A 26,155-nucleotide genomic window follows, 5' to 3' on the forward strand; every position below is an offset into this window, starting at 1 on the left:
GGAGCTGTCGTTGATTTTCGCAGCCATATAAAATGAGTCTCTCCAGCTTGCAGGGACAGCTCCAGGTGCCCAGCCACGATGTGGATACTCGTGCCAGTGGCTTTTGCAGGAAAGCTGTTGAATGTTTTCAGACAGCAGCTGAGTTCCATGTGGTGGACCCTGGTCCCGCTGTTCTTCTGGCTCAAGGCAACATTTTGGTTGGCCGGTCCCCACAGGAGACAGCAGAAGCAGCAGGGTAAGGAATCAAAAGATGAGAAGCAAGAAGCAAAAGAAGATCTGCCCACTACTCCCACCAGTGTCAACTACCACTTCACACGTCAGTGCAACTACAAATGTGGCTTCTGTTTCCACACGGCCAAAACGTCCTTTGTCTTGCCCCTGGAGGAGGCCAAGAGAGGGCTGCTTTTGCTTAAGGATGCAGGTAAGTCCAGGATCACAGAAGGGAATGACAATGCTCAATAACAGGGTAGTGAGGTGAGACAGGAGTGGGATGGGGGCACGTATAGGCTGGAGAGCTTCTCCAGAGCCTGGAGGCATCGTTTCCCATTGCATAGTGAAGATGCCATCTGGCAAGAAAATGCCAGGGGAATTTTGGAGTGGGTACCTTGGTCTTCCAAAATTGCAGAGTTGACCAGCAAACTCATTCCTCCTGCCTCTTTCAGGTGAGTGAAAGTACATGGACGCAAACACCTGTCCCCTGTTGTGTCTAGTGTGGAAAAGAGCAGGTTGGGAAGAGTTGTCTTATTCTCTGAATAGGTTGAAACTCTGGACAGAGGGAGACAGAGCCTATTCTTAGAATCCAAGCACACATGGATTTGGTTTTTCCAGGCACAAGTTAATGAGGAAAGTTAAAAGCAAAAACAAACACAAACTTTGATGTAAGCACAGCAATGTTTGACCCTTTTATTTTGAATTATGTGCTCTTAAGACGAAAATAAAAAAAAAAAAAACTATGCGTAACTTAAATTTAACAATGACTTTGCTCTGAAGACTGCTTACTGAACGTTTCGCATTAATACCCTCCAGGCATCTCAGATATAATTAGCATGTCCAATTTGAATGCCACATCTTCCACTCCAAACCTGTTCTTCCTTCATTCCTTGCATTCGTGTCTTCTTTAGGGCACCTACTAAGCTGGGAACTTCAGCAACATTGGTGGCTCCTTTCTCTCCTTTATTGTCTTTTTGTAGTGAAGTATAAGATGCATCCACAAAGTTGCACAGATCCTAAGTGGACCAGTTGATGGGTTTTCACAAAGAGAACACAGCGTGTGAACAGCACTCAGATCAAGAAACAAAACACTTGCAGCGTCCCAGAAGCCTTTGCCCCCTTCCAGCCACTACCCTTTCCCCCAAGGGCAATTGCTAGCTAGCTTGTCTTCTAACACATGGATTAGTTTAGCCTGACTTTTTTACTTTAGATAAATGAAATCATACTGTATGGACTTGGTGGGGTCTGACTTATTTTGCTCAGTATTATGTTTGCTTGTTCATCAACGTTTCATTGGTCAAGAAAAGACCTGCCTTGCCGTTCCTAGCATGCTTGAGCTCATTTCTCTCCAGATCTCGAGTCATTCATCTAACTTATCTCGTCTCTGCTGTTCTTACTGATAACACATTATCTTTGTTAAAATATTTGGATGATGTAACTCTCCGCCTAACTCTCTTACATGACTTACAGGAGAATATCGTGCAAGAGGTAGATTCGAAGACCAAATTTGGTAGCATGTTCTGCAAGGCCCTTCTCAAACTCACTGTTGCCATAAGCACCCTCTACCCCAATTGCCCTAAATCCTCTCTATAGTAGTTACATCAAATTACATCCACTCTCCCGAAACGTGTGCTTCATCGGTCCTCTGATCATACTAGTCTCTCATCTCGGAATGCCAACCCCCAAAATCTCTGTGGGTGAGCTTTCAAAACTCCTTAGAATTCTTCTTGGTCCTCTTCAGGCAGAATTAACATCCTCCCCCTTCATGGCACTTTCCATTAAGATTTAGGATAATGCTGTTAAAATTGCTCCGTTGTGTCTTGTTGTGTTTTAGTATCTGGGTCTTCTAAGAATTTGAGTCCCAAGGTACTTCTTGAGGTTGGTATATCTGTTATCACTTATCTACATTTTAAAGGGTATAAAGCCAATACTCAGAAGACTTAAATAACTTGTCAAAATTAGTAACTGCTAGAGATCAAACTCAGACCTTGGTCTTCTGAAACAAGAGTCTGAGTTTCTCCCATTTGTACCAAACCTCCTTACTTACTCTACTCATTCATTTGTACACCTGGAAACATTTGTTAAATGCTTATTATATTCTAGATATTTTTGTAAGTCCCAGGGGTACACTGAAGGCGATGATTCAACCTCGGGACTCAAATTTAATCAGTAAGCAAATTTGTTCCACCGAATGAAGTTCTACATGCTCACTTCATAGAGCGGATTGTGGCCCTGCAGTCCTGGGTGTGAATCCCAGCTCTGGTGTTCTCTAGAGTATGGTCTGGAATAGGTTATTTATCATTCCTGGACCTCAGCGCCTGCATCTGAATGACGGGACCATAACTTCTTCACTGGATTAATTTAAGAATTAAGTAGGTTGCACAAAGGAAATTGCCAGGTGGAATATTTGGTACTTAGTAAGTTCCAGACTGCAGGGGACAGACGGGGCAGTCCGCTCCGTGAGGACAGCCGGGACCCCGTGGGGCAGTCCGCTCCGTGAGGACAGCCGGGACCCCGTGGGGCAGTCCGCTCCGTGAGGACAGCCGGGACCCCGTGGGGCAGTCCGCTCCGTGAGGACAGCCGGGACCCCGTGGGGCAGTCCGCTCCGTGAGGACAGCCGGGACCCCGTGGGGCAGTCCGCTCCGTGAGGACAGCCGGGACCCCGTGGGGCAGTCCGCTCCGTGAGGACAGCCGGGACCCCGTGGGGCAGTCCGCTCCGTGAGGACAGCCGGGACCCCGTGGGGCAGTCCGCTCCGTGAGGACAGCCGGGACCCCGTGGGGCAGTCCGCTCCGTGAGGACAGCCGGGACCCCGTGGGGCAGTCCGCTCCGTGAGGACAGCCGGGACCCCGTGGGGCAGTCCGCTCCGTGAGGACAGCCGGGACCCCGTGGGGCAGTCCGCTCCGTGAGGACAGCCGGGACCCCGTGGGGCAGTCCGCTCCGTGAGGACAGCCGGGACCCCGTGGGGCAGTCCGCTCCGTGAGGACAGCCGGGACCCCGTGGGGCAGTCCGCTCCGTGAGGACAGCCGGGACCCCGTGGGGCAGTCCGCTCCGTGAGGACAGCCGGGACCCCGTGGGGCAGTCCGCTCCGTGAGGACAGCCTGGGACCCCGTGGGGCAGTCCGCTCCGTGAGGACAGCCGGGACCCCGTGGGGCAGTCCGCTCCGTGAGGACAGCCGGGACCCCGTGGGGCAGTCCGCTCCGTGAGGACAGCCGGGACCCCGTGGGGCAGTCCGCTCCGTGAGGACAGCCGGGACCCCGTGGGGCAGTCCGCTCCGTGAGGACAGCCGGGACCCCGTGGGGCAGTCCGCTCCGTGAGGACAGCCGGGACCCCGTGGGGCAGTCCGCTCCGTAAGGACAGCCTGGGACCCCGTGGGGCAGTTCTACTCTGTCCTGCAAGGTCCCTATGAGTCGGAATTGACTCGATGGCAACAGGTTAAGTACTTAGTTCAGTTTGTTGAATAGAAAATGTTCTCAGGGAACTTTGTGGTTTATTGTTTTGTTCGCCCCCAGATCAGAGCCCTGAACCTCTCTGGTATTCTAGTTGGTGTTTCTCACCATGCCAGTCCTGTGTCCAGATCTGTTTTCTATTGTCATTATGTCTGACGCTTGATCCTTTGGTTTCTAATTCTCATATCTTCTTCCATTTTTATGCTTTGTGGCTCTTCCCGTCTACTCTCCACGCTTCAGACCTAGAGTCGCTTCTGTCTCCAGTCTGAGCGTGGAGTCTTGCTTCTGCGCTGTCAGCACCATCCTCGTTCTATGAAGTGAGCATGTAGAACTTCAGTCGGTGGAACAAATTTGCTTACTGATTAAATTTGAATCTTAATTCCCAAAACTCTCCTATATTATCTGACTGACCCTTTTCTGCCATTCTATTCTTATTGTATGTGTGCAATTGTTTCTCTTATCTTTCTGCAGGTGTTAATCATAGATGTTTTTAAGGTTTCTTCTTCCTGTATTTTCTCCATTTGTCTCTGTATTTGGGTTCATTCTGGAAGTGGCTCACTAAGCTATGAGTCACTAACACACAGCAGCTCATAAAGATTCAGTGAACTGTGTTGAACTGAACTGAATTAGAAAAGAATGCCACTGTTATAATATCACTGTAGAAAACTGTGGATTTCAAGATATTCTGGGTCTTCTAGTTCCTTACAACATATTTATCTTCAGTGCCTTCCATTTCTCTTCTGTTGTTGCTGTATGTTATGAAGTCAACTCTGACTTATAGCGGTCTCATGTGACAGAGTAGAACTGCCCCACAGGGTTTCCAAGGCTGTTATCTTTACGGAGGCAGACTGCCACGTCTTCCTCCCGTGGGGCCACTGGTGGGTTCGAATCAAAGACCTTTTGGTTTAATAACAAAGCACTTAACCACTGTGCTACCAGGGCTCCTATTTCTCTTCTACTATAATTACAGTAAAATAATTGAAAGATAGGAAATTAAACACACACACACACAAAGCCATTGGAGCATTGCAAGTATTAGCATATGTGTCTGTAGAGGAAATAGCTTTAAGAAACTTATCACATTATTCCCTAAACTCAGGAAGATTCAGAAATTGGAAACATTGTATCATACAGAAGGCAGATGTCAGACTGAAGGGAGGTGATAGTCTAAAAACAGGTCTACCCCACCTTCCTGTCAGACTGAAGGGAGGTGATAGTCTAAAAACAGGTCTACCCCACCTTCCTGCATAGCCAGGCAATATGCCTCCCCAATTCCCTCAGAAGGGAGAAGGTTTATTTGTGAAGAATCTGAACCACAAGGGCTGTGCCCTCAGGTACAGCAGGAAGGAGGAGAAAAGCTCGTCACTGAAAACAGAGGAATGAAGTGCAAATCTGCCTAGTGAACAGTGAGAACCACGTGTCCCAGATGCCGGCAGCCGGGCACATAATACGTGGGCACAAGATTGGAGATTCTTCTCTGGGGAAGCAAAATGGCCTCAAAGGAAAGACCAAAGATGTTGGCATTTATGGATTATCTAATGAATAATCTCTTTTACTTCCCTATCACCCTATGGTGAAGCCCTCCTTTTGGCTAGTCCCCTCCGTAATTGCAGAAACCCCATCAGTTGTTTTGTGCCTCATTCAAATATAAACAGACAGAACCGAACAAAAAAAATAACATGAAGAAGGAAACTTAAAAACATCTATAATCAATAATTGCAGAAAGATAAGAGAAGGAATTACACATACGAAATAAGGATAGAATGCCACCAAAAAAAAAAAAAGACTCGTCAGACAATAAAGGAGAGTTTTGGGAATTAAGAAAATGGGATTTTTAAAATGAAAATTTTAATAGACTAAAAGGTAAAGTCTTAGGAATATGGGATAAAAGACAAAGAGGTGGACAATTGGAAGAAAAAGTAATAAGAAAATAAGGGTTAAATCTAGAGAAGTTCCACCGTGCCACTAATAGACTTTCCAGAAAGAGAGAAAAGTAAAAATTAAGAAGCGGAATTATCAAACAAATAATGTAAGAAAGCTTTCCAGAGCATAAACAGCTGTGTTTTCTGATTGAGATCTTTCCAAGTAGCCAGGACAATTAAGAAAGACAGGTTTCACTAAGGTATGGAATCTTAAAAATTCAGGCTATTAGAGAGAAAGCTTCCAGAAAGGGGAAAAAAGGCAAACACTCGCTAAGAATTATGAATAAGAATGTCCCCAGACTTTTGAACAACAATATTAAAATCTAAAAGACAATAAGCAGTGCCCTTAAAATTCCAAGCAAATAAGCTGATTTCACTCCAAATATTACATCTGGCCAAACGATTGTTCATGAATGTGTTTTTAGACACGCTAGCCTTCACTTTAATTCACACTTGACGTTTTTCAGGAAGCTCCTAAATATGTTCTCCAAAACAAGGAAGTATACCAAGAGAAAGGGGAAGACAAGAGATCTAGGACAAAGGGCACACAGTACGAGGGTGAGGTGGTGAAGTTAAATCCCCTACTGATATTGAACGACACTCCCGTGGAAAAATCTGACCCAAGAAGCATTCCAGATTGTGGTGGAAATGGCTTCCCACTTTGCTAATCTCTGGGCTGCCTCACTGCACCCTTTGGCTTCTTAGCCCTCCCGTCATATATGTGTCTAATTCCCTACATTAAAATATATCAGTTTTAAAATAGGAAAAACAAAACGTCAAGTGATTTTTTTTTTTTTCTGGTAGAGCCTCAATTACGTGCATGGTTATTCCCATGGAGTGAGACTGATGTTTGGGAACTGGAATTGGGGGATAACGGGACATTTTAATTTCATTTTTTTTACCTTGAGAAAATATTGCTTTTGCCATTAAAACTAATAACGGATATCTGTAAAGTGAAAACACAATCAGAGGGAAAAATTCACATTTCTCTTCTACCAGGTATGGAGAAGATAAACTTTTCAGGAGGAGAACCATTCCTTCATGACCGAGGAGAATACCTCGGCAAGCTGGTAAAGTTCTGCAAAGTGGAGCTACAGCTACCTAGTGTCAGCATCGTGAGCAATGGAAGCCTGATCCGAGAGAGGTGGTTCAAAAATTATGGTAAATGGCATTGACTGACCCTTCTATTATTGCTACATTGCTACTATTATTGTTTTCTCTATTTCCTTGCATCCTAGTCCCTGGGCCGAGACCTGATGGGGAAAAGAAAGAGAAGAGAAGCAAAACTGCTTATTCTAATCTCTTTCCAAGTTATTCAGGGGGGAGTTATGCCAATTTTAGTTCTGTGGGGCTCTAAGCAAACAATGTGGCAAGATAGGTAACAGAAAAAAAAATTGTAAACACAACTATTCTGTACATTTCATCTTAGCACCTATTGATACCTATGGCCTTAGTTTAAGCACTAGTGGGGAGAATTAACACAATTTACTATTTTGTAAGTTCTGATCATACTGTTGGAAACCCTGGTGGCATAGTGGTTAAGAAAGCTACAGCTGCTAACCAAAAGGTTGGCAGTTCGAATCCACCAGGTGCTCCTTGGAAACCTTATGGGGCAGCTCTACTCAGTCCTATGGGGTCGCTATAAGTTGGAATCGATTCAACAGCAGTGGGATCTTCTGGTTTGCTGTTAATATTCAATTTTAAAAAAATTCTGTAAGTATTTCTTTTAATGGTTTCATCTGTCGGTTCTGTGATTGTCCTGAAACAGTAGCTTTTACCTTGGGCAGCACTATCGGCGCTGAAGAACTTTAAATACCTATGTTGTGACTAATTAAATCAGAATGTCATGGCATATGGACTGGCTATACTGCGGGGGGCTTCAAGTAATTTCAAAGTGTAGCCAGGATTAAGAACCACTGGATCCTAAGATTGCTAAACTTCCCTACAGCTAAGTTTTAGGTACATCTAATGGGGTTAAAGCACTTGGCCGGGCACTAACTGAAAGGTTGGCAGTTTGAACCCACGAGCCGCTCTGTGGGAAGAAGATGTGGCAGTCTGCTTCCATAAAGATTTACGGCCTTGGAAACCCTACGGGGCAATTCTGCTCTGTCCTATAGGGTCGCTATGAGTCAGAATTTGACTCCGACGGCATTGGGTTTTTTTTTTTTTTTTTAATGTGCGTGGAGTCCCTGGATGGCACAGATGGTTAAACACTTGACTACTAATTGAAAAGTCCACCCAGAGGCATCTAGGAAAAAAGGCCTGGTGATTTACTGCCAATTAAAAAAAAATAAGAATAATAACAACCATTAAAACCCTATGGAGCCAAGTTCTACTCTGACTCACATGGAGTCATCATGGGCTGGAATCGACTTGGTGGTGACTTTTTTTTTTTTTCCTTTAAGGTGCTTGAAGAAGTACCTGGAACTTAGTAAGCACTTGAAAAGTGTTAGCTGTTATTACTGTCATTTTAAGAGACAGTTGGAACTTAACTCTTACAAGTACAAGCCAGCTGAGTTTGCTAGCTGGCGGAACCTGGACGCCCTTCAAAGGACAGTTGCGTTTCTGATCTGTTGACCATGTGGACAGGATCCTGAGAAGTCTTGTCAAGTTGGTTCGACATGCACCATTGCTCCAGGCACACACAACAACGTCTACTAATGATAGAAAGAATATTCTTATGGCCACATACTCAGAGTTCCAGGTTCCCTTGAACACATGCAGGAACTGAGCAAACAGATCTTCTCTTTATTGAGTCTTTCCTGTCAATGGCTTTTATAAGAAAATCTGAGAACAGGAGGAGGGGATACCATAGTAACAGAGCAAATGTTGGAGGGGTGGCTGATTAAATCAATCGACCTAGAAGATGCTCAGTTTACTTGGAAATCAGCTCATAACATGCTACATTGTAGGGAGGGGGCTGTTGACCCTCTGGCTCCTCCACCAGACTTCCTTTTATCTCGGTTTTCTCAGCATTTAATACAGTACTACCTGACATATAATAGGGTCTCTGTAAATATGTGCGTGATGAATTAAGTATACAAGCAATGTCAAGAAGAGGACAGTGAACTTGGCAAAAATATTAGTGTTCTTCTACGTAACAATTATTTGCATGGTGGGAAAAAGAGAAGTAAATCTATAATTGTTTATAGATCATAAAATCATATAACTTTGAACCGTCTTTGAAGTTATATGATTTCAATGCAAGAATAAATTTAAAAATCTCATTTAAGTATATTGATATGGTCACACATATGTACATGTGGGGGGTAGTGGTGGTTCGGTGGTGGAATTGTCACCTTCCATGTGCGCCTCTGCACAGCCACCACCCCTCTGTAAGTGGGGACTTGTGTGTTGCTATGATGCTGAACATATTTCAGCAGAGCTTCCAGACTAAGACTAGGAAGAACAGCCTGGTGATCGACCTTTAAAAAATGTGCCAATGAAAAGCCCGTGGATCACAGCAGTCTGATCTCCATTGTATGTGGGGAGCCATGAGTCAAGGGCCGACTGAATGCCAGTTAACAACAACGCATACATACATGTATGCCAGAGTTTTAAAATAGTCATAGTTTTAGGCTGGGTTCTTTAGAGAAGCAAAACTACTGAACCGTATATATATATACACACACACACACATACACATACATACACACACACACATATATATATATACACACACATGCTGCTGTCACAGTGGTTAAGAGCTTGGCTGCTAATCAAAACGTCAGCAGTTCAAACCTACCAGCTGCTCCTTGGAAGCCCTATGGGGCAGTTCTACTCTGTCCTATATGGCTGCTATGAGTTAGAATTTACTTGATGGCAATGGGTTTGGTTTGATATATATATGCAGAGAGAGGTACAGAGCTAGATTTATCTCAAGGAAATGGCCCACGTGGTTGTAGAGGCTAGCAAGTTCCAAGTTTGTAGGTCAGGCATCAGGCTGGAAGCTTCTCTTGACTCATGTAGCTCCAGGGGCTGATGAACCCAAAATCAGCAGGCAATATGGCAGGACGCTGGCTTAAGGCCCAAGAACCAGATGAGGATGAGCGAGATGCAGGACCCAGAACAAGTAAGCGAACTTTGTCAGAACATCCATGTGTATATTGGATGCAGGCCACGCCCCCAAAGAAACTCCCCTTACAACTGACTGGGTGATTATATCAGATCACATAATGGAAGATGACTACACCATTACATAACTGCCAAAGCACTGAGAGTCACGGGCCAGCCAAGTTGACATACAACCTTAAACATCACAGTCATGTATAATTATCTGTACATCTTATCACATATGTATATTTTTTTCAAAATTGTTTCACACAAGCACCAAGTATCATTCACATTTCAGTGATGTTTGTGAGTGTAAGGAAAAAGCAAAATATATTTTATCATAAAGAGATAAAAACTATTTAATGGGCTTGGTTTTTGGATAGAAAAGTTTAAAGATTTTCACTTTCCCTCAGGTGAGTATTTGGACATTCTTGCTATCTCTTGTGATAGCTTTGATGAGCAAGTGAATGTCCTTATTGGTCGTGGTCAAGGAAAGAAGAACCATGTTGAAAATCTTCAAAAACTGAGGAAGTGGTGCAGGGATTATAGAGTGGCGTTCAAGATAAACTCCGTCATTAATCGATTCAATGTGGAAGAGGATATGAACGAACACATTAGAGCATTAAACCCTGTCCGCTGGAAAGTAAGTACATGGTGTTGCTTTTTCTGGTGTTTATTAAGAAAAACACTGTCTTCAATGAAATCAAAAATGATACTGACTCAGAGAACTCTCAGCGTAGTGGGCCAGCCTAGAAACTTGGTGCCTGGTCCTTCTTCCACCTCTGTTAAATGATCAACTACTTAAGCTTCCTATGTCTCAGTTTCCCTGTGTGAAAACTAGAACTGTTTTCCTTCTGGAATATTGTGAAAGTTGAGTTCCAGAGATTTGCTAAACGCTTGGAGATGTTATCAAGAATATTTCACTGGAAAGTCTAAATTATATTTATTTTTGAATTTAATATTACTAGATTTCTTCTTAAAACTCTTGCTAATTTATAACGTATATATTCTCTTCATAAATTCTGGTGATACTAAGATTTTTATTGAATTATTAGGAGATGTTATGAGCAAAGCCAGCCCCGAGTTTTGTCAAAACACCCGCTCAGGAACTCCAGTCTGCTTAAGATTCAAACTTGTGCTTGAATCTCTCTCCTCCATCATGCTTCCCTTCCCCCTCTGTGTCCGAAGTGGGGGTGGGTGCTGGGGATACAAAGATGAATGCGATACAAGCTTCTTAAGGTGCTTGCTGCCTTGTGAGGCAGAAGGCCATGAAAGCAAATAATAACAACACATGTAACCTAGGGTCAGTTGTGGTGTGTCTTAAGGAACTGAGGGATCACAGAAGGAGTGACCAAGGAAAGAAATAAAAGGAGTTAACAAAGAAGGTAATACTGAGGGCATTTTTAGAATTTATTCTAAGCTGACTAAAATAATAGTAGAATAGATCTGTTAAACTGTATTAATTACATGCCATTCCATTATGTAAGAGCCCTGGTGACCTGAGATCTGTTCTGACTCCATCTTTGACCAGCTGTGTTACCTTTTTGTCATTGTGGACAAGTCACCTGCCCTCTCTGGGACTGAATTTTTCCTTTTCAGATGATGGTATTACTTATAATGAAATAATACCGGATAGGTAGGTAGGTAGGTAGACGATGGATGGATGGATGGATGGATGGATGGATGGATGGATGGATGGATGGATGGATGGATGGACGGATGGGTGGATGGATGGATGGATGACAGATGATAGATGATGGATGGATAGGAAGGTAGATAGGTAGACAGACATATTTATATATTAATGAGTGTTGCAATTGAATACTTAATAGCTTTGGAAAACTGCCCTTTTGCATTAAGTGGAAAACAAACAGATTCTAGAGACTTTTATAAGAATGTATTAAAAATCAGGAGAAAGAGCAAAAGGTTGAAAAGAATTTATCTCTTGGTTTTAGAATGATAAGTGATTTGTTTATTTTCTTATGCTTTCTTTAGAGTTCATATTACTCTGGCCTATAGGGTCGCTATGAGTCAGAATCGACTCGACGGCAGTGGGTTTTAGTGGTATTTCCTTTAATGAACATCCATTATTTTTTACTTTGAGGAAAAAAAAAAATTAGATCATGTGACCAAATATAGTGTAGACCAGATTTTTAAATTTTATATTTTAGGAATGTGGGTATTTCTACTACCATATTTCTGAATTTCAGGGTTAGCTCTCATTGCCCCAAAGTATTGCCTTTATAGAATGTTCTTTAGGATTCTTTGCTTAATTAAAGGGAGATGAAGCTTGGATCAGAGGGAAATTAAGTTAAGAGGGGTGAAAAATGATGGAAGGTGCCTTAAAGAAGACACTGCTCTTGTTTTTCAGGTCTTCCAATGCCTGATAATCGAGGGTGAGAATTCTGGCCCGGATGCTCTGAGAGAAGCAGAAAGGTTCGTCATTAGTGATGAAGAATTTGAAGGGTTCTTAGACCGCCACAAAGAGGTTTCCTGCTTGGTGCCTGAATCTAACCAGAAGGTAGTATAAAGCAAAAGTTGTTTTCTTTACCATCACATGTGTAGGTTGATTTCAAAGAGGGAAATGGCTGTCCCTTGCCCAAGGTGATCCACACATCCTTATTTTAGGGGCGTGGCATGGAAAAAGTAAGGAGCTCAGCCTTGGAAGCCAGAGTTGAGGTCCACCATCACTTCCGCTGCGTTCAATTGTGTGGTCTTCTAATGAGTTCCATTTTCCCACTGGGGGGAAAAAATGTATACACGCACACACACATATATATACATGTCTGTCTGTCTGTCTGTATCTCATAGCCTAATGCCTAAAGCATAGAAGGAACTGAATAGTACTATATTGATATCAGTACATAGTATTGATATCAACACTATCACATTATTTACTTAAATTATGTCTCTGGATAATTTCAAAAGTTGGGTCAAATGTAGAAGAAATGTTGCACCAATTCTTTGGTTATCTAATGTGATTATTTGGGGGTATGTCTTATTAGTACAAACTTCATTCAATACATAGGCTAAGTTCACGTCTGCGCTATAGAACTTCCAGGTGTTACTACAGGCAGAGTGAGTGTTTCAATGGTGTGTTATCAAAAGCCAAAGAAAAAAAGAATTCCTATTTCTCCCTACCATACTGGGGGAAACTTCTTGTATGTGAAAGCTATGAAGAAATTAATACACAGTAATAATATAATTAATTTACATGTTATTATTTATTTGTATGTTCATATATTAATAGCTTAATACTATATATTTGATATGTTTGAATATATAAAAATTAAAAGCATATATGACACACAGAAATTAAAAGTAGCATATGCTAATATGCTGTATCATATTGAATTGTATAAAATATATTATTACATATAAAAAGTTCTTAAAATAAATAAAAATTTATCAACACCTAAAAAAAAAAAACAGGCAATGGGCATAAATAGAAATTTTGTAGAAGAAAAACAGTCAATAAACACTTTTTTACAATGTTCAATATTATAAGTATTGAAATAAATATCAATTAAAACATAATAGTCAATAAACATTTTTAAGTGTTTGATATTATAGGCATTCATAAAAAATCAAACCCTTTGCTATCAAGTTGGTGACGACTCATAGGGTCCCTATAGGACAGAGTAGAACTACCCCATGGGGTTCCCGAGGAGCGGCTGGTGGTTTCCAATTGCAGACGTTTTGGTGAGCAGCCGAGCTCTGAACCACTGCACCACCAGGACTCCACTGGCATTCATAGATCATGTGAATTAAACACCAAGATGACTTTACACGAAAATGCAGTGAGAAGCAATTTCATATCGTTCTAAGAGGGCAAACCATTGCAACCCTCCTAGAAAAGAAATTGGTAACATAGAGTAACGGCCCTAAAAATGTTCACATATTTTGATTCAGAGATTTCACTTCTAAGAGCCTACCTTAAAATATAGTAAATATTCAGAGATGCAGAAATATTTATGTTAAAGTGTATGACTGCAGTGTCAAGGATAATAGTAAAAAACCGAAGGCTGTCTAATAGTCAGTGCTTAATGAATGGGTAAATTATGATATGTTCACAGAATGAAATATTATACTGACCAAAAATCACATTTCAAAGAATATTCAAGGGTAATTGTTCATAGTATAATACCAGTTACAAATTGATAGCAGCGTGTAAGTTTAAATTCAAGTTTAATCCTAATACGTTAAAAACGTGTATGTCCCCATCTCAGGGTAGTGGCTATATTAGCAATTGTTGTTTTCTTTCTTTACAACTTTTTGAAATTTTCAAATTGTCTGAAATAATATTAGCTTTATTGTTTGAAAAGGCATTTAAACATATTTTTAAAAACCTCTCCTCATCTTCCACCAAAAAAATACACCTTGGGCAAAATTTCTCCCCCATCTGTTTATGGAATGATAGAAATTCCCAAAACAGAAATTCTCTCCTTATGCATTTGATGTCTGAGCTTTTGGATAAATTGGTTGAAGTTTCAAGGTTAGAGTTTAGCACAGAATGCGTGTGACGATCCCTGAATGAAAGACAGCAGGGCCTTCCAAAAGAAGAGAGAGAGAATAGGGGAGAAAACCGTCATATCTATACGTTGTTTTATTTGAGTTTTTAAGTCCTGGCTTCATTATGTAGTTCATGTGAGATAAGAGCAAATCTGATAAGCTGTAGTGGTCATTACTGTTTATTGAGTTCCTCCTTTTACCTGGAACTGTTAGCCCTTTGACACATTGCAAATAATTTTCACAAATGTTTTATGAGCTAGGTTTTATTATCCCATTATACAAATAATGAGGTCGAGGCTTAGATGTTAATTGGCCTGACTTATATCTGAGGCAGAACCCATTAAGAGGCAAAACCAGGAGTTTGATGACCCCAAAGCCCATGCACCTTCTACTAGCCAGTATAATTGAAACTTAAGTGTGTTGGACAAACCACCTGGGGGTCTTGTTGAAAGGCAGATCCTGATTCAGTATATCAGAGGTGGGGTCTGAGATTCTGCGCTTTTAACAAGCTCCCAGTTGATGTTGATGCTGCTGGTCCACCCATCACGTCCCACTTTAAGTAGCAATGTCCAGATGTGGCTAAGCATGGGGTGAGCAAACTATGGCCTGAGGAATGAATCCAGCCTGCTGCCTGCTTTATATGGTCTGCAAGGGAGGCATGGTTGGGAAATTAATCAAAACAGGAATAATCTTTCATAACCAAAGAAAATTGTATGAAATTGAATTTTCAGTGTCCGTAAATAAGGTTTCCACGGGACACAGCCATCCCTTTCTTTCACATGTCGCTATGGCAACTTTCCGGCTACAACTGCAGAAATGAGTAGTTGTGTAAGAAACTGCATGGTCTGTAAAGCCAAAACTACATACTGCTTGGATCTTTACAGAAAGTTTGCAGACCCCTGCTGTATACCTACAGAAGACATAACTCCTTAAGAGTAATGTTGTTGTTGTTAGCTGCCAACAAGTCAGGTTCGATTCCTGGTCAATGCACCTCACGAACAGTCACCACCAGTCTGTCAGTGGAGGCTTTCATGTTGCCGTGATGCCGAACAGACTAAGACAGGCTAGGAAGAAGGGCCCGGTAATCTACTGAAAATCAGCCAGTGTAAACCCTGAGGACCACAGTGGTGCACTCCCCCACAACCACCATGGGGATGGCGCAGAACCAGGCGGTATTTCATTCTGTTGTGCATGGGTTTGCAATGAGTCTGGAGCAACTAGAAGGCAGCTAACAACAACAACACCAGCAATGAGTAAATCAAAAAGGGGGAAGTATATACGTGGTGGATGCAATCACTGTGAATAGTGGGTGATAACGGAAAGAACTCTCCCACAGCTTGAGGAATGAGGAAACTGAGCCTGGGTGTTTCATAGTCACAGAAGCTGTCAAGGTGAAGTTTCTGACATTTGACCCTTTCAACATGGGGAAATCCAGGTGTGCTCTAACCTGTTGGAATGTAACTGGATGGACACCAGCAGGTGCCCTTGGAGACGTGAGTTAGGCGGTGGTGGCAACACAGGCAGCTGAGTCAATTTATAAAGGACATACCAGAGTGCACACACACGATACAAGAGATGTCGGACCCAGAAGTAGTAAAATACCAACCCACCAACACTGCGAGATAGACAACTGAATTACATACTGACAACTACTCCTGAAACTAAATTTGTATTCAATTTCTTCTTTGCAGATGAAAGATTCCTACCTTATTCTGGATGAATACGTGAGTATTTCTAAGGAATTATAAAATAATCACTTAAAAATTAAGCAACAATAGCAGAATTGAGTTATAATGAGCACATAACCATTTAGTACACGTTTGTCCTTATCTAGCATACTTTTTTTTTCTTGTCAATGATTAGTATTTATATTACAGAAGCCTCTCTTCAATGTGCTGAATTGTTAACTCTGCACTCTGACAGGCTGTATCTTGAACCTGGGTCTCTGTCTTTGCCGATGCTGTCCATTAACCACTAAGCAGTATTGTCTTCCATGTGGCTATAGGTCAATGGATGTTACAATGAACCTAATCTGAATATCAGAGCCCTCGCTTAAGTAGTTTTGGGCTGAGGTTCTCCCGCTTTTGGGATACTTTTGGAGGGAGATTATATCACATACATCGTGTTGATTTGATATCTCCATTCAGTTGCTACTAGGAAGTCTTGGGTTTTCTACTTGGAAATACTAAGGACCCAAGATTATAGAACGACATTTACTTTACAAGAAGCAACACGGCGCATTTTAGATGGAAATGAAGTATGTTTAGTCCACTGTGGCTATATCTTTAGGCTGCTAACCAATAGGTCAGCAGTTCGAATCCACCAGCCGTTCCTTAAAAACCCTATACAGCAGTTCTACTCTATCCTATACGGTCGCTGTAAGTTGGAATTGACTCAACAGCAATGGGTTTGGTTTTTGGTTTTTTGGTGACATATATAGATACTTGATCCTAAAATATCACACAGATTACTTTTCATCCTGGGTGATGGCTGGTGTATAGCCTCCATGGGGCTCGACTTTGAGCTCTGACGTGGCAGCTTGTGATTGATGTTTCATACTCAGCCATTCAAGCTAGTTTGGCTGGGAACAGAAAGCACTTCCAGCCTCACCCACATGCTCTGGGACCCTTCACACAGTGCTTCTTCACAAAACACAGACTCCTATTGCACCGTAGTTCTCAGCCCTGACTTTCCCAGGTCTTTGCAGTGCCGGACCTTGATGCCCTTAGACCTTGGCTGGGTCACTCAGTCCCACATCAATAGGCTCCAGGATTTTACGTCTTAGAGATAAAGATCTGAGGCGTTGGTTTCTTATTTCCCAAGAGGTCCTGAGCATCTTAAATTGTGTCTTCTTACGTAGACTTCCTTTACAGAACTAAGAGGAACCTTTCAAGTGATTCTTGTTTTAAACCTACTCTGGGTAATAGGAATTCTCTGCTCTTATAAAAGACTAGAAATATTAAGTAACTCTTGTTTAGGGAGCCCAGCTTAACCTATGCCATGTCGTGCTCCAAATTACAGAGCAAATCCTGGAGTCCTGCAAAATTCCAGAAGTGGTAATAGCATCCCAGGTCACTGAGAGCCACTAGAGGCAGAACAAGGAGGCCCCTATTGCTGTGTCTTCTAAGATCTCTTTTTCAGTCCTCTGAAAGCCTAGCACTCCAAAAGCATTTTGCTGGTGAAAGGCTAGGGTGCCTTCCCCTAGCTGGCTATTTAACTTTAATAATCCAGACACTAAACCTTGACTTTGGTGAGGTCCTTTCCAAACTCCACTGGTATATCAATACTTCTACTGCCTTGCAAAAGAAAAAGAAAATCCACACTTGTTCTACAAATTGAAAAACAAATCATTTTTCCATTTTCTCCTTTTTTTTTTTCCCCTAGATTCATAAACCTTTGCCAATGTTTCTAGCAAGGGAAAGGAAATCAAAGATCCATTTTTTTTTTAATTAATTTTTATTAAGCTTCAAGTGAACATTTACCATTCCAATCAGTCTGTCACATGTAGGTTTACATACATCTTACTCCCTTCTCCCACTTGCTCTCCCCCTATTGAGTCAGCCCTTTCAGTCTCTCGTTTCGTGCCAATTTTGCCATCTTCCCTCTCTCTCTATCTTCCCATCCCCCCTCCAGTCAAGAGTTGCCAACACACTCTCCAGTGTCCACCTGATTTAATTAGCTCACTCTTCATCAGCATCTCTCTCCCCCCCACTGACCAGTCCTTTTCATGCCTGATGATTTGTCTTCGGGGATGGTTCCTGTCCCGTGCCATCAGAAGTTCTGGGGAGCATTGTCTCTGAGATTCCTCTAGTCGCAGTCATACCATTAGGTATGGTCTTTTTATGAGAATTTGGGGTTTGTATCCCATTGGTCTCCTGCTCCCTCAGGAGTTGTCTGTTGTGCTCCCTGACAGGGCAGACATCGATTGTGTCCGGGCACCAACTAGTTCTTCTGGTCTCAGGATAATGTAGGTCTCTGGTTCATGTGGCCCTTTCTATCTCTTGGGTCCTTAGTTGTCGTGTGACCTTGGTGTTCTTCCTTTGCCTTTGCTCCAGGTGGGTTGAGACCAATTGATGTATCTTAGATGGCCGCTTGTTGGCATTTAGGACCCCAGGCGCCACAATTCAAAGTGGGATGCAGAATGTTTTCATAATAGAATTATTTTGCCCATTGACTTAGAAGTCCCCTCAAACCAAGTTCCCCAGACCCCAGCCCCTGCTCCGCTGACCTTTGAAGCTTTCATTTTGTCCCAGAAACCTCTTTGCTTTTAGTCCAGTCCAATTGGGCTGACCTTCCTTATATTGAGTGTTGTCTTTCCCTTCACCCAAAGCAGTTCTTATCTACTGATTGATCAATAAAAAGCCCTCTCCCTCCCTCCCTCCCTCCCCCCTTTGTAACCACAAAAGTATGTGTTCTCCTCCATTTTTTCTATTTCTCAAGATCTTATAATAGTGGTCTTATACAATATTTGTCCTTTTGCCTCTGACTCATTTCGCTCAGCATAATGCCTTCCAGATTCCTCCATGTTATGAAATGTTTCAGAGATTCGTCACTGTTCTTTATCGATGCGTAGTATTCCATTGTGTGAATATACCACAATTTATTTACCCATTCATCCGTTGACGGACATCTTGGTTGCTTCCAGCTTTTTGCTATTGTAAACAGAGCTGCAATAAACATGGGTGTGCAAATATCTGTTTGTGTGAAGGCTCTTGTATCTCTAGGGTATATTCCGAGGAGTGGGATTTCTGGGTTGTATGGTAGTTCTATTTCTAACTGTTTAAGATAACACCAGATGGGTTTCCAAAGTGGTTGCACCATTTTACAATCCCACCAGCAGTGTATGAGAGTTCCAATCTCTCCGCAGCCTCTCCAACATTTATTATTTTGTGTTTTTTGGATTAAAGCCAGTCTAGTTGGTGTGAGATGGAATCTCATCGTAGTTTTAATTTGCATTTCTCTAATGGCTAATGATCGGGAGCATTTTCTCATTTATCTGTTGGCTGCCTGAATATCCTCTTTAGTGAAATGTGTGTTCATATCCTTTGCCCACTTCTTGATTGGGTTGTTTGTCTTTTTGTGGTTGAGTTTTGACAGAATCATGTAGATTTTAGAGATCCAGCGCTGGTCTGAGATTAAAGATCCATTTTTAAGAAATATAAGTTCCAACAGTAGCCACAAGTTCAATATTTTACTTGGATTTAGTTTTTTTTTTTTTTTTCTTTTTGAAAAGTGATAATCGTGCCTTTTAGAATTAGAGATAAATTACATAAAAATGTCCCTCTTTCTGTCCTGACTTTCTTAGATGCGCTTTCTGAACTGTAGAAATGGACGGAAGGACCCTTCTAAGTCCATCCTGGATGTTGGTGTAGAAGCAGCTATAAAATTCAGTGGATTTGATGAGAGGATGTTCCTAAAACGAGGAGGGAAATATGTATGGAGCAAAGCAGATCTGAAGCTGGACTGGTAAAGCCGGAAGTGGAAGAAGCCTCTAGCCCATCTGGAGGACACTATTACCCAGGCTCAAAGTGTGGCTGTCATCATCAGCAATACTAAGTGTTGGCCTTTCTTGGTTGTCAGGAACTGGATTTTCTGTTAAACGTGACATTTGGTTATCTGTGGCAACTGAAGACTTAAGTAACTGGGAGAGTTAAAATCCGTAGATGATGCAAGAACGTTGGCTTCAGTTAAACAGCTTATTATCTTATTGCTATTGAAAAAGCACCCCAGTTCTGGTACTTGATTTACGTAAAAGAAGAAAAGTAAGAAGCACAACAAAAGCCTAGATGAGCTACCTGTGTGCAGATTTTATAACCCAGTTCAAAGAAATAAGCTAAAATGATATTTGTAGAGTAAATATGTAATCTGGATTTGATTTTTGTAAGCCACGCCCACTGTGATCTCAGGATTCCAGTTTGGAAGTACTGTTTTTCCAGTTTATTCCTTTGATACAGTCAGTTCTGTTCTGGTACATATTATCGAGATGCCAGTTTTCACATCTGGAAAAATGGCAAAATCTCTTCTCTGTTTGTTTCTTTTTACTGTACCACACAGAAACCCTGGTGGCGTAGTGGTTAAGCATTATGGCTGTAATCAAAAGGTCGGCAGTTCAAATGCACCAGGCACTCCTTGGAAACTCTATGGGGCAGTTCTACTCTGTCCTATCGGGTCGCTACGAGTCGGAATCGACTCGATGGCAACGGGTTTGGTTTTGGTTCCTTTTTTACTGTACCACACGTTCCTTTTCTGCCTTTATACTATTGTAGCCTTTGACTTTTTACCCAGAAGTTTAGGAATAATCAACAGATGTCTCTAACGGTAACGATCTTACCAGCCTTCAATGGGATACAAAGAGGGGAGGATAGGCGTAAAGATGCTTTGGCTTGGTCCCTGCCCACCATGACAATTCAAGGAATGCTGGTAATCTTTGTTACTCCCCTTTCTCTTCAGAAGTTCTTACCAAACCATGTTTTACATTGTGTGATGAAGCTGACATGGGGTCAGTCATTGGATTATTACGTGAACCTATTATTCAAGACACATGAGTCTGACAACAAAAACATGAGTTTATTTGAGTAGATCATTGTCACTGTAACTCTGATAAATGACAGTGTTATGAGTGGGCACGTGCTGTTCTAAGAAGCACCGAAGAATCCTGGGAAAGAATGCAGTGGAGAGTATAGAATATAACTGGATTTTATGTAAATAAAGCATGGCACAATTTAACAATTCTCAATTAACTCTGAATCAATTGAAAACCAAACCAAAACTGAACCCACTGCTGTCGAGTCGAATCCGACTCAGCAACCTTTTAGGATGGAGTAGAACTGCTCCATAGAGCTTCCAAGGCTGTAAATCTTTTATGGAACCAGGCTGTTACATCTTTCTCCCACAGAGCGGCTCGGGGGTTCCAACTGCAGACCGTTTAGTTAGCAGCTGCGTACTTAACTACCGAGCCACCAGTGCTCTCTGAATCAATTGAAACAAGGTATAATCTAGGTCAACGTGAAAAGGACCAGTGCTGCCTTTTTCTAGCACCGAAGAAAGAGCGCTCAGGAGAAACGTAACTTAAACTGGGTAAGGGGGAAAAAAAATCCTATTGTGGTAGAAATATCACATACAGTTTCTTTATGTAACTTAGTATCTCAAGTAATAGTTTCCTATCATTGTTGTAAAAAAAGCAAAATCATGGAATGTTTTTGGCCCAGCAAGAAAACAGCAAATTTTAATTAAGCTGCAATTCCAGTATGGATCACTAGGTGGCATTTCAACGTCAGAGTCACTGAGCCATGCAAAAATTTTGCTTCATAACCTGTCACAATAAGAGATATTTTCAGGGTTTCATGATTTTGAAAGGTTTAGTTTTTGCAATTTTTTGTTAGAAAAGATATTACTGCAGCACTGTTTAGGTCACCATAATTGAATTGAAAAGTGTTTGCGACCTATGTAAAAATAGGATAGGTTGTCCTGTATTATCCGTTGTATTTTAAGAAAAGAGAAGAATGCATTAGAAAAAATTTCTTCTATGGGCATTGATAATCTCTAAGCACTGATGGCCTTCATGTTGTCAGCATCAACACAAAACACATTTTTAAAATTAATACCTCTTCTTTCTTGAAATGAGTGAAACTTGCTACTCACATTATTCAATGAGAAAGGAAACTTAACAAATGAAGATCATTTATGTGAAAGCACTGAAAACATTGTCAGATATACAGTAGATTCTCAATTAATGTTATTTGAAACCAAATCTGAATCTGAAATTCCAATCTTTTCAATTTGAATATATTTTCCTTTAGTGAAAGAAAACCACAATTTTCTTTCCCTAAAGAGAAATATGGAGCCCTCCTCGTGCAGTGGTTAAGAGTTTGGCTGCTAACTGAAAGGACAACAGTTCAAATCCACCAGCCGCCCCTTGGGAACCCCATGGGGCAGTTCTACTCTGTCCGATAGGGTTGCTATGAGTTAGAATGAACTTGAAGGGGATAGGTTTGTTTTGCTTGTTAAGGAGAAATATGAAACCAAAAAACAAAAACCTGAACTTAAGAAACAAGCTATTTTTAATTCATTTTCCAGCTATTTTATCCACTACCACTTTTCCCCACCCCACCGCCCCTTTGCTTATTCACTGTCAAGATTTGGCCTTAACGTTTAAAATATTCAAATGTTTATTTTTCTTGGGGGGCGGGTATAAGGAATTTTAGCATTAGTGTAAAATTCAAATTTGGCTTATATAGCATTTTGTTTTATTTTTTCCATTTTAAATATGAGAGTTAAGTTTATGAAATACATTTCTTTTTACTGGGAAAACAAAGGATAATTTTAACTGAGGTATCTCAATTTAAGTGTTGGGGCAAATGTTTTGTGGTGATTTTAATTATTGTTTAAGTTTATATCATAATAACGTGAGTGATATTTTGTCTCAAGGAGTCTAGCAAGATCAGATATTATTAATAATATATTGGTTTAAAAAAGTACCAATCATCTCTATTGGAAGAAATACAGCCAGAGTGCTCCTTGGAAGCAAGGATGGCGAGACTTCTTTTCAAGCACTTTGGACATGTTATCAGGAGGGGCCAGTCTCTGGAGAAGGACATCATTCTTGGTAGAGTGCCAGTGAAAGAGAGGAAGACCCTCAACGAGATGGATTGCCACAGGACCTGCAACAATGGACTCAAATATACCAATGGTTGTGAGGGTGACGTAGGACCCAGCAGTGTTTCGTTCTGTTGTACATAGGGTCGCTATGACAGTTGCCTATTTTCTTTCACATTTAAGGATGAGTGAGACTATTGTGGCTGAATGATCTGAAATGTGGGCCAGGTTTTTTCTCTGTCTGGAGTTCAGAGCCTAGCTACTGGGGAGATAGAGTCGTGGCATGAAAACTACTGAACAAGGTATTACCATGGCTCTATTAGGCAATAATTCATTCAGTATGCTACCGTCTTGACAAAAGGCCTCTGTTTAATCAGTTGTGATTGATAGGGACAAATTATGCTAGAAGGTTTTAAGGCTTCGACTTGAGTGTGTAGATGAGCTCTTAGCTTTTAGGGAAATATATATATATTTCTGTGTGTGATGCTCTTATATATTAAAATATTTTTTTGTACGTCTTCTCTCTAAGTGGCGTATTTAAAGAAGCCTTTCCTTGGTGTGTGCTTAAAGTAATTGTATGTTTTTACCAACTGCCATTGCTAAAGGCAAGTACACTTTAAAAATCAAAAATGTTATCAATAATTAATAAGTGTACTTCAGACAACTTGGCAACAAGATTGAGGGGGAATGAGCCACTGGGGAAAATACTCTTTTTATTCTAAAACGAAAGCCAACCTCTTGCACACCCAGCAACCGAAAACCTGATCATCTCAGAAAGAATTCATTCCTGGTTCTGGTGGGCAGGTGGCAGCAGTAATAGCACCTCAGCCCTTGTTATGAGTAGCAGTAGGTGTACCATTCTGAGACCACCTTAGTCAGCAGCGCAAGACCAGGACAGTCAGTGCTAAGGTGAGTTAGACCAACTGATTCAGATATGGTCCTTGTGAAGCTAGTGTCCTGATTCTGGCGTTGTTCCAATAATAGTACGTGGCCAGAAGGGGTTCTCCAGGTTATGGAATGCCAGGGTAACAAGAGGTTCACACTGCAACTCTGAAGCCAGTCAGGCTAACTCTCCAACACATGTATCTGTCTGTGTAAGTGAACAGTCCACACTAAAGGAGGTGTCAAGTTCCCAGCCAACCACGTGGTCTGAGGACTTTAGAAGACTCACTGATGGTAGGGAAACAAGGTTGGCTACAAAGAAGGGTCAACATAGGATCCTGGACTTATGTGTTGATCCAACAAAAGAGGGGCAGGCATCTGATAGCACAGTGTTCCATGCAGTACAGAGTATGTTCTAGCACCCCAGTTTCTAGCTGTCCATTCCATCCCCGACTCATTAAATGAACCCGGCTGGCCCTGCAAGCTGCTGGTGAGAGCATGTAAGTAGGGCATGCTTTCCCTTCCCTCCCTGCTGTTCCTCAGATTCCTCTTCCCTGGCTCTCAGAACACAGGACTCTACATTCCTGGCTCCAGTGTCCACCTCGTGCCCCGCTGACTCAAACATCAGGCCCTGACATACTGGTCCTCTGCAGACACGGAGCATTCCCACAGACATGATTCTGAGCTTGACCGCTGATTATAAACACTCCTTCAAGAAGGACTTGACCCTCCCCCTTTTTCCTTTTCCATCCCAGATACATGTCAACATTGAATGCCCTTTCCAGGAGACCGACATCAAACACAGAACCTTGAAGACAGTGAAAGAGACACAAGGGGCAGCATGAGGCCTCAATAATTATGGCTGGGCTGCTGACAGCTCTGTTTGAATGCACAACTCAATTTCAAGTCCCCTGCTGATATTGTGTCCTATCTGAGTCAAAAAAAAAAAAAAATGAAGAAGAAATCACATTGAAAACCCTACATTCTTAGGATAAGTAGAGCAAGACCAACTAAGATGCCATTAAGATTAGCTCAAAAGGTTAAAAAAAAAAAAAGTAATAATAACAACACTTAACTTCTATGATTCTAAAAATAATACATATTTGGAGAATATTTTTAAAATACAGTAAAGCAATATGAAGAAACCAAAAATTACACATAATTGTACCACCCAGGGGTAACTGCTGGTTTAGTTCATGTCTTTCCAGTAAATACAAAGTTTTTTTTTTTTAATAAAACTGAGTTCATACTCTATAATTTGTATTTTCCATATAACATCTCCTAATGGTTTTTAAAGTTAATTAGCATTCTTATACTTTAATGAGGGCAGCCAGCTCTTAACTATTCACACTAATGGACGAAAAGAGACTCGATGGCATCCAGAAAACCACAGTGAAAAAAAAGTATCTTGGATTTGGTTTTTGAATTGTTTACGTATTTGCTTTTGAATGTGAGTCTATTCCAATTTCTGGGAATTCATTTTATCTAGAAAAAAATATATGTATAATAATAAAGACAAAGCTTCTCTGTACAAGCTCATTCCTGGAGGATCTGGGAAACTACCCAAAAGTTGTGTATTTATTTTTCATTCAGGACAATTTTGACTTGTCTTTGAGGACCCATCAGCTACTGTCTGAAAGACTGACCTCTCTTAATTCTGTCCTGGACTTTGGGATATAATCGATGTTTAAAGAATACCTCCGTAAAGGTAAAACCTTAATGAGGTGTCATAAAACCAAGGTTATAAGTAGAATTGTTGCTGAGTATTTTCATGAAGAATACTTTATTACTCTTGAAACTTAACACAGATGTCACCTTTTCCAGGAAGCCTAACAGTAGGCATTCAAATGTTGTATAAATTGAACTGAATTATCAGTAAATGTGCTAACATGTAAAATGCCTAGTAGGCTTGTCCTTGACTTTATGTACTGCCATCTAAAATAAGCCAGTTTTATTGGAATGGGTAGTGTTGTGGGTAATATGACTTGGTGACACCAGAAAGTTCAAATGCTTCAAATGTTGGCCTCCTCAACTGCCACCGTGACTGAAATGTCTTTTTGGCTCACCTGGGAAATAGTTTAATTGTGTCATCAGCTTCCTTCTCTTCCCTCATATGGCCTCTACCAGGGAGAAAAGTAAGACTGACAAGTCTCCATAACAACTTGGTAAAAATAAGATTAGTATTTGATACTTCCTAAAACTATCTCCATTTTATAGGAAACCAGGAGAGAGATTTAAAAAAAAAAAAAAAATGCTATCCTAACCAAGACATTTCAGTCATGGTTGTCAATATCCTTTTATTTTAAAGGTTTAATTCAGGAATTGTTTATTGCATGTCTGTTATATGAGAGACCTGTGCTAGACATTATGGGAAATATCAAAGTTAAGAAGTAAAGGTTTTTACCTTTTAAATTTTATTAAACATTATGCTCTCCAAAGGAAATATCTCTGAAGGTCTGATTTGTGGTATGGTTTTCCCAAATGCAAGTCTAATGCCACCATGATTATACCTGATTCATTTATTCAGTCATATA

General features: G+C 41.2%; 1 protein-coding gene and 1 long non-coding RNA gene across 2 annotated transcripts; both read left to right on the forward strand.

Annotated features, from left to right (window-relative positions):
• On the forward strand, positions 1–24,585 carry RSAD2 (radical S-adenosyl methionine domain containing 2). Its single transcript, XM_003411874.3, has 6 exons — positions 1–421; positions 6,579–6,740; positions 10,046–10,275; positions 12,004–12,153; positions 15,836–15,868; positions 19,450–24,585. Exons 1-6 carry the CDS (start codon positions 79–81, stop codon positions 19,612–19,614), a joined length of 1,083 nt encoding a protein of 360 aa, XP_003411922.2. The 5' UTR covers positions 1–78; the 3' UTR covers positions 19,615–24,585.
• On the forward strand, positions 3,474–5,357 carry LOC135232923 (uncharacterized). The gene is made up of 2 exons (XR_010323542.1): positions 3,474–4,816; positions 4,868–5,357. It is a non-coding gene; the product is annotated as an uncharacterized LOC135232923 (long non-coding RNA).
• Positions 24,586–26,155: the final 1,570 nt, after the last annotated feature.

Source organism: Loxodonta africana, chromosome 12 (assembly GCF_030014295.1).
Source record: "Loxodonta africana isolate mLoxAfr1 chromosome 12, mLoxAfr1.hap2, whole genome shotgun sequence".
NCBI lineage: Eukaryota > Metazoa > Chordata > Mammalia > Proboscidea > Elephantidae > Loxodonta > Loxodonta africana.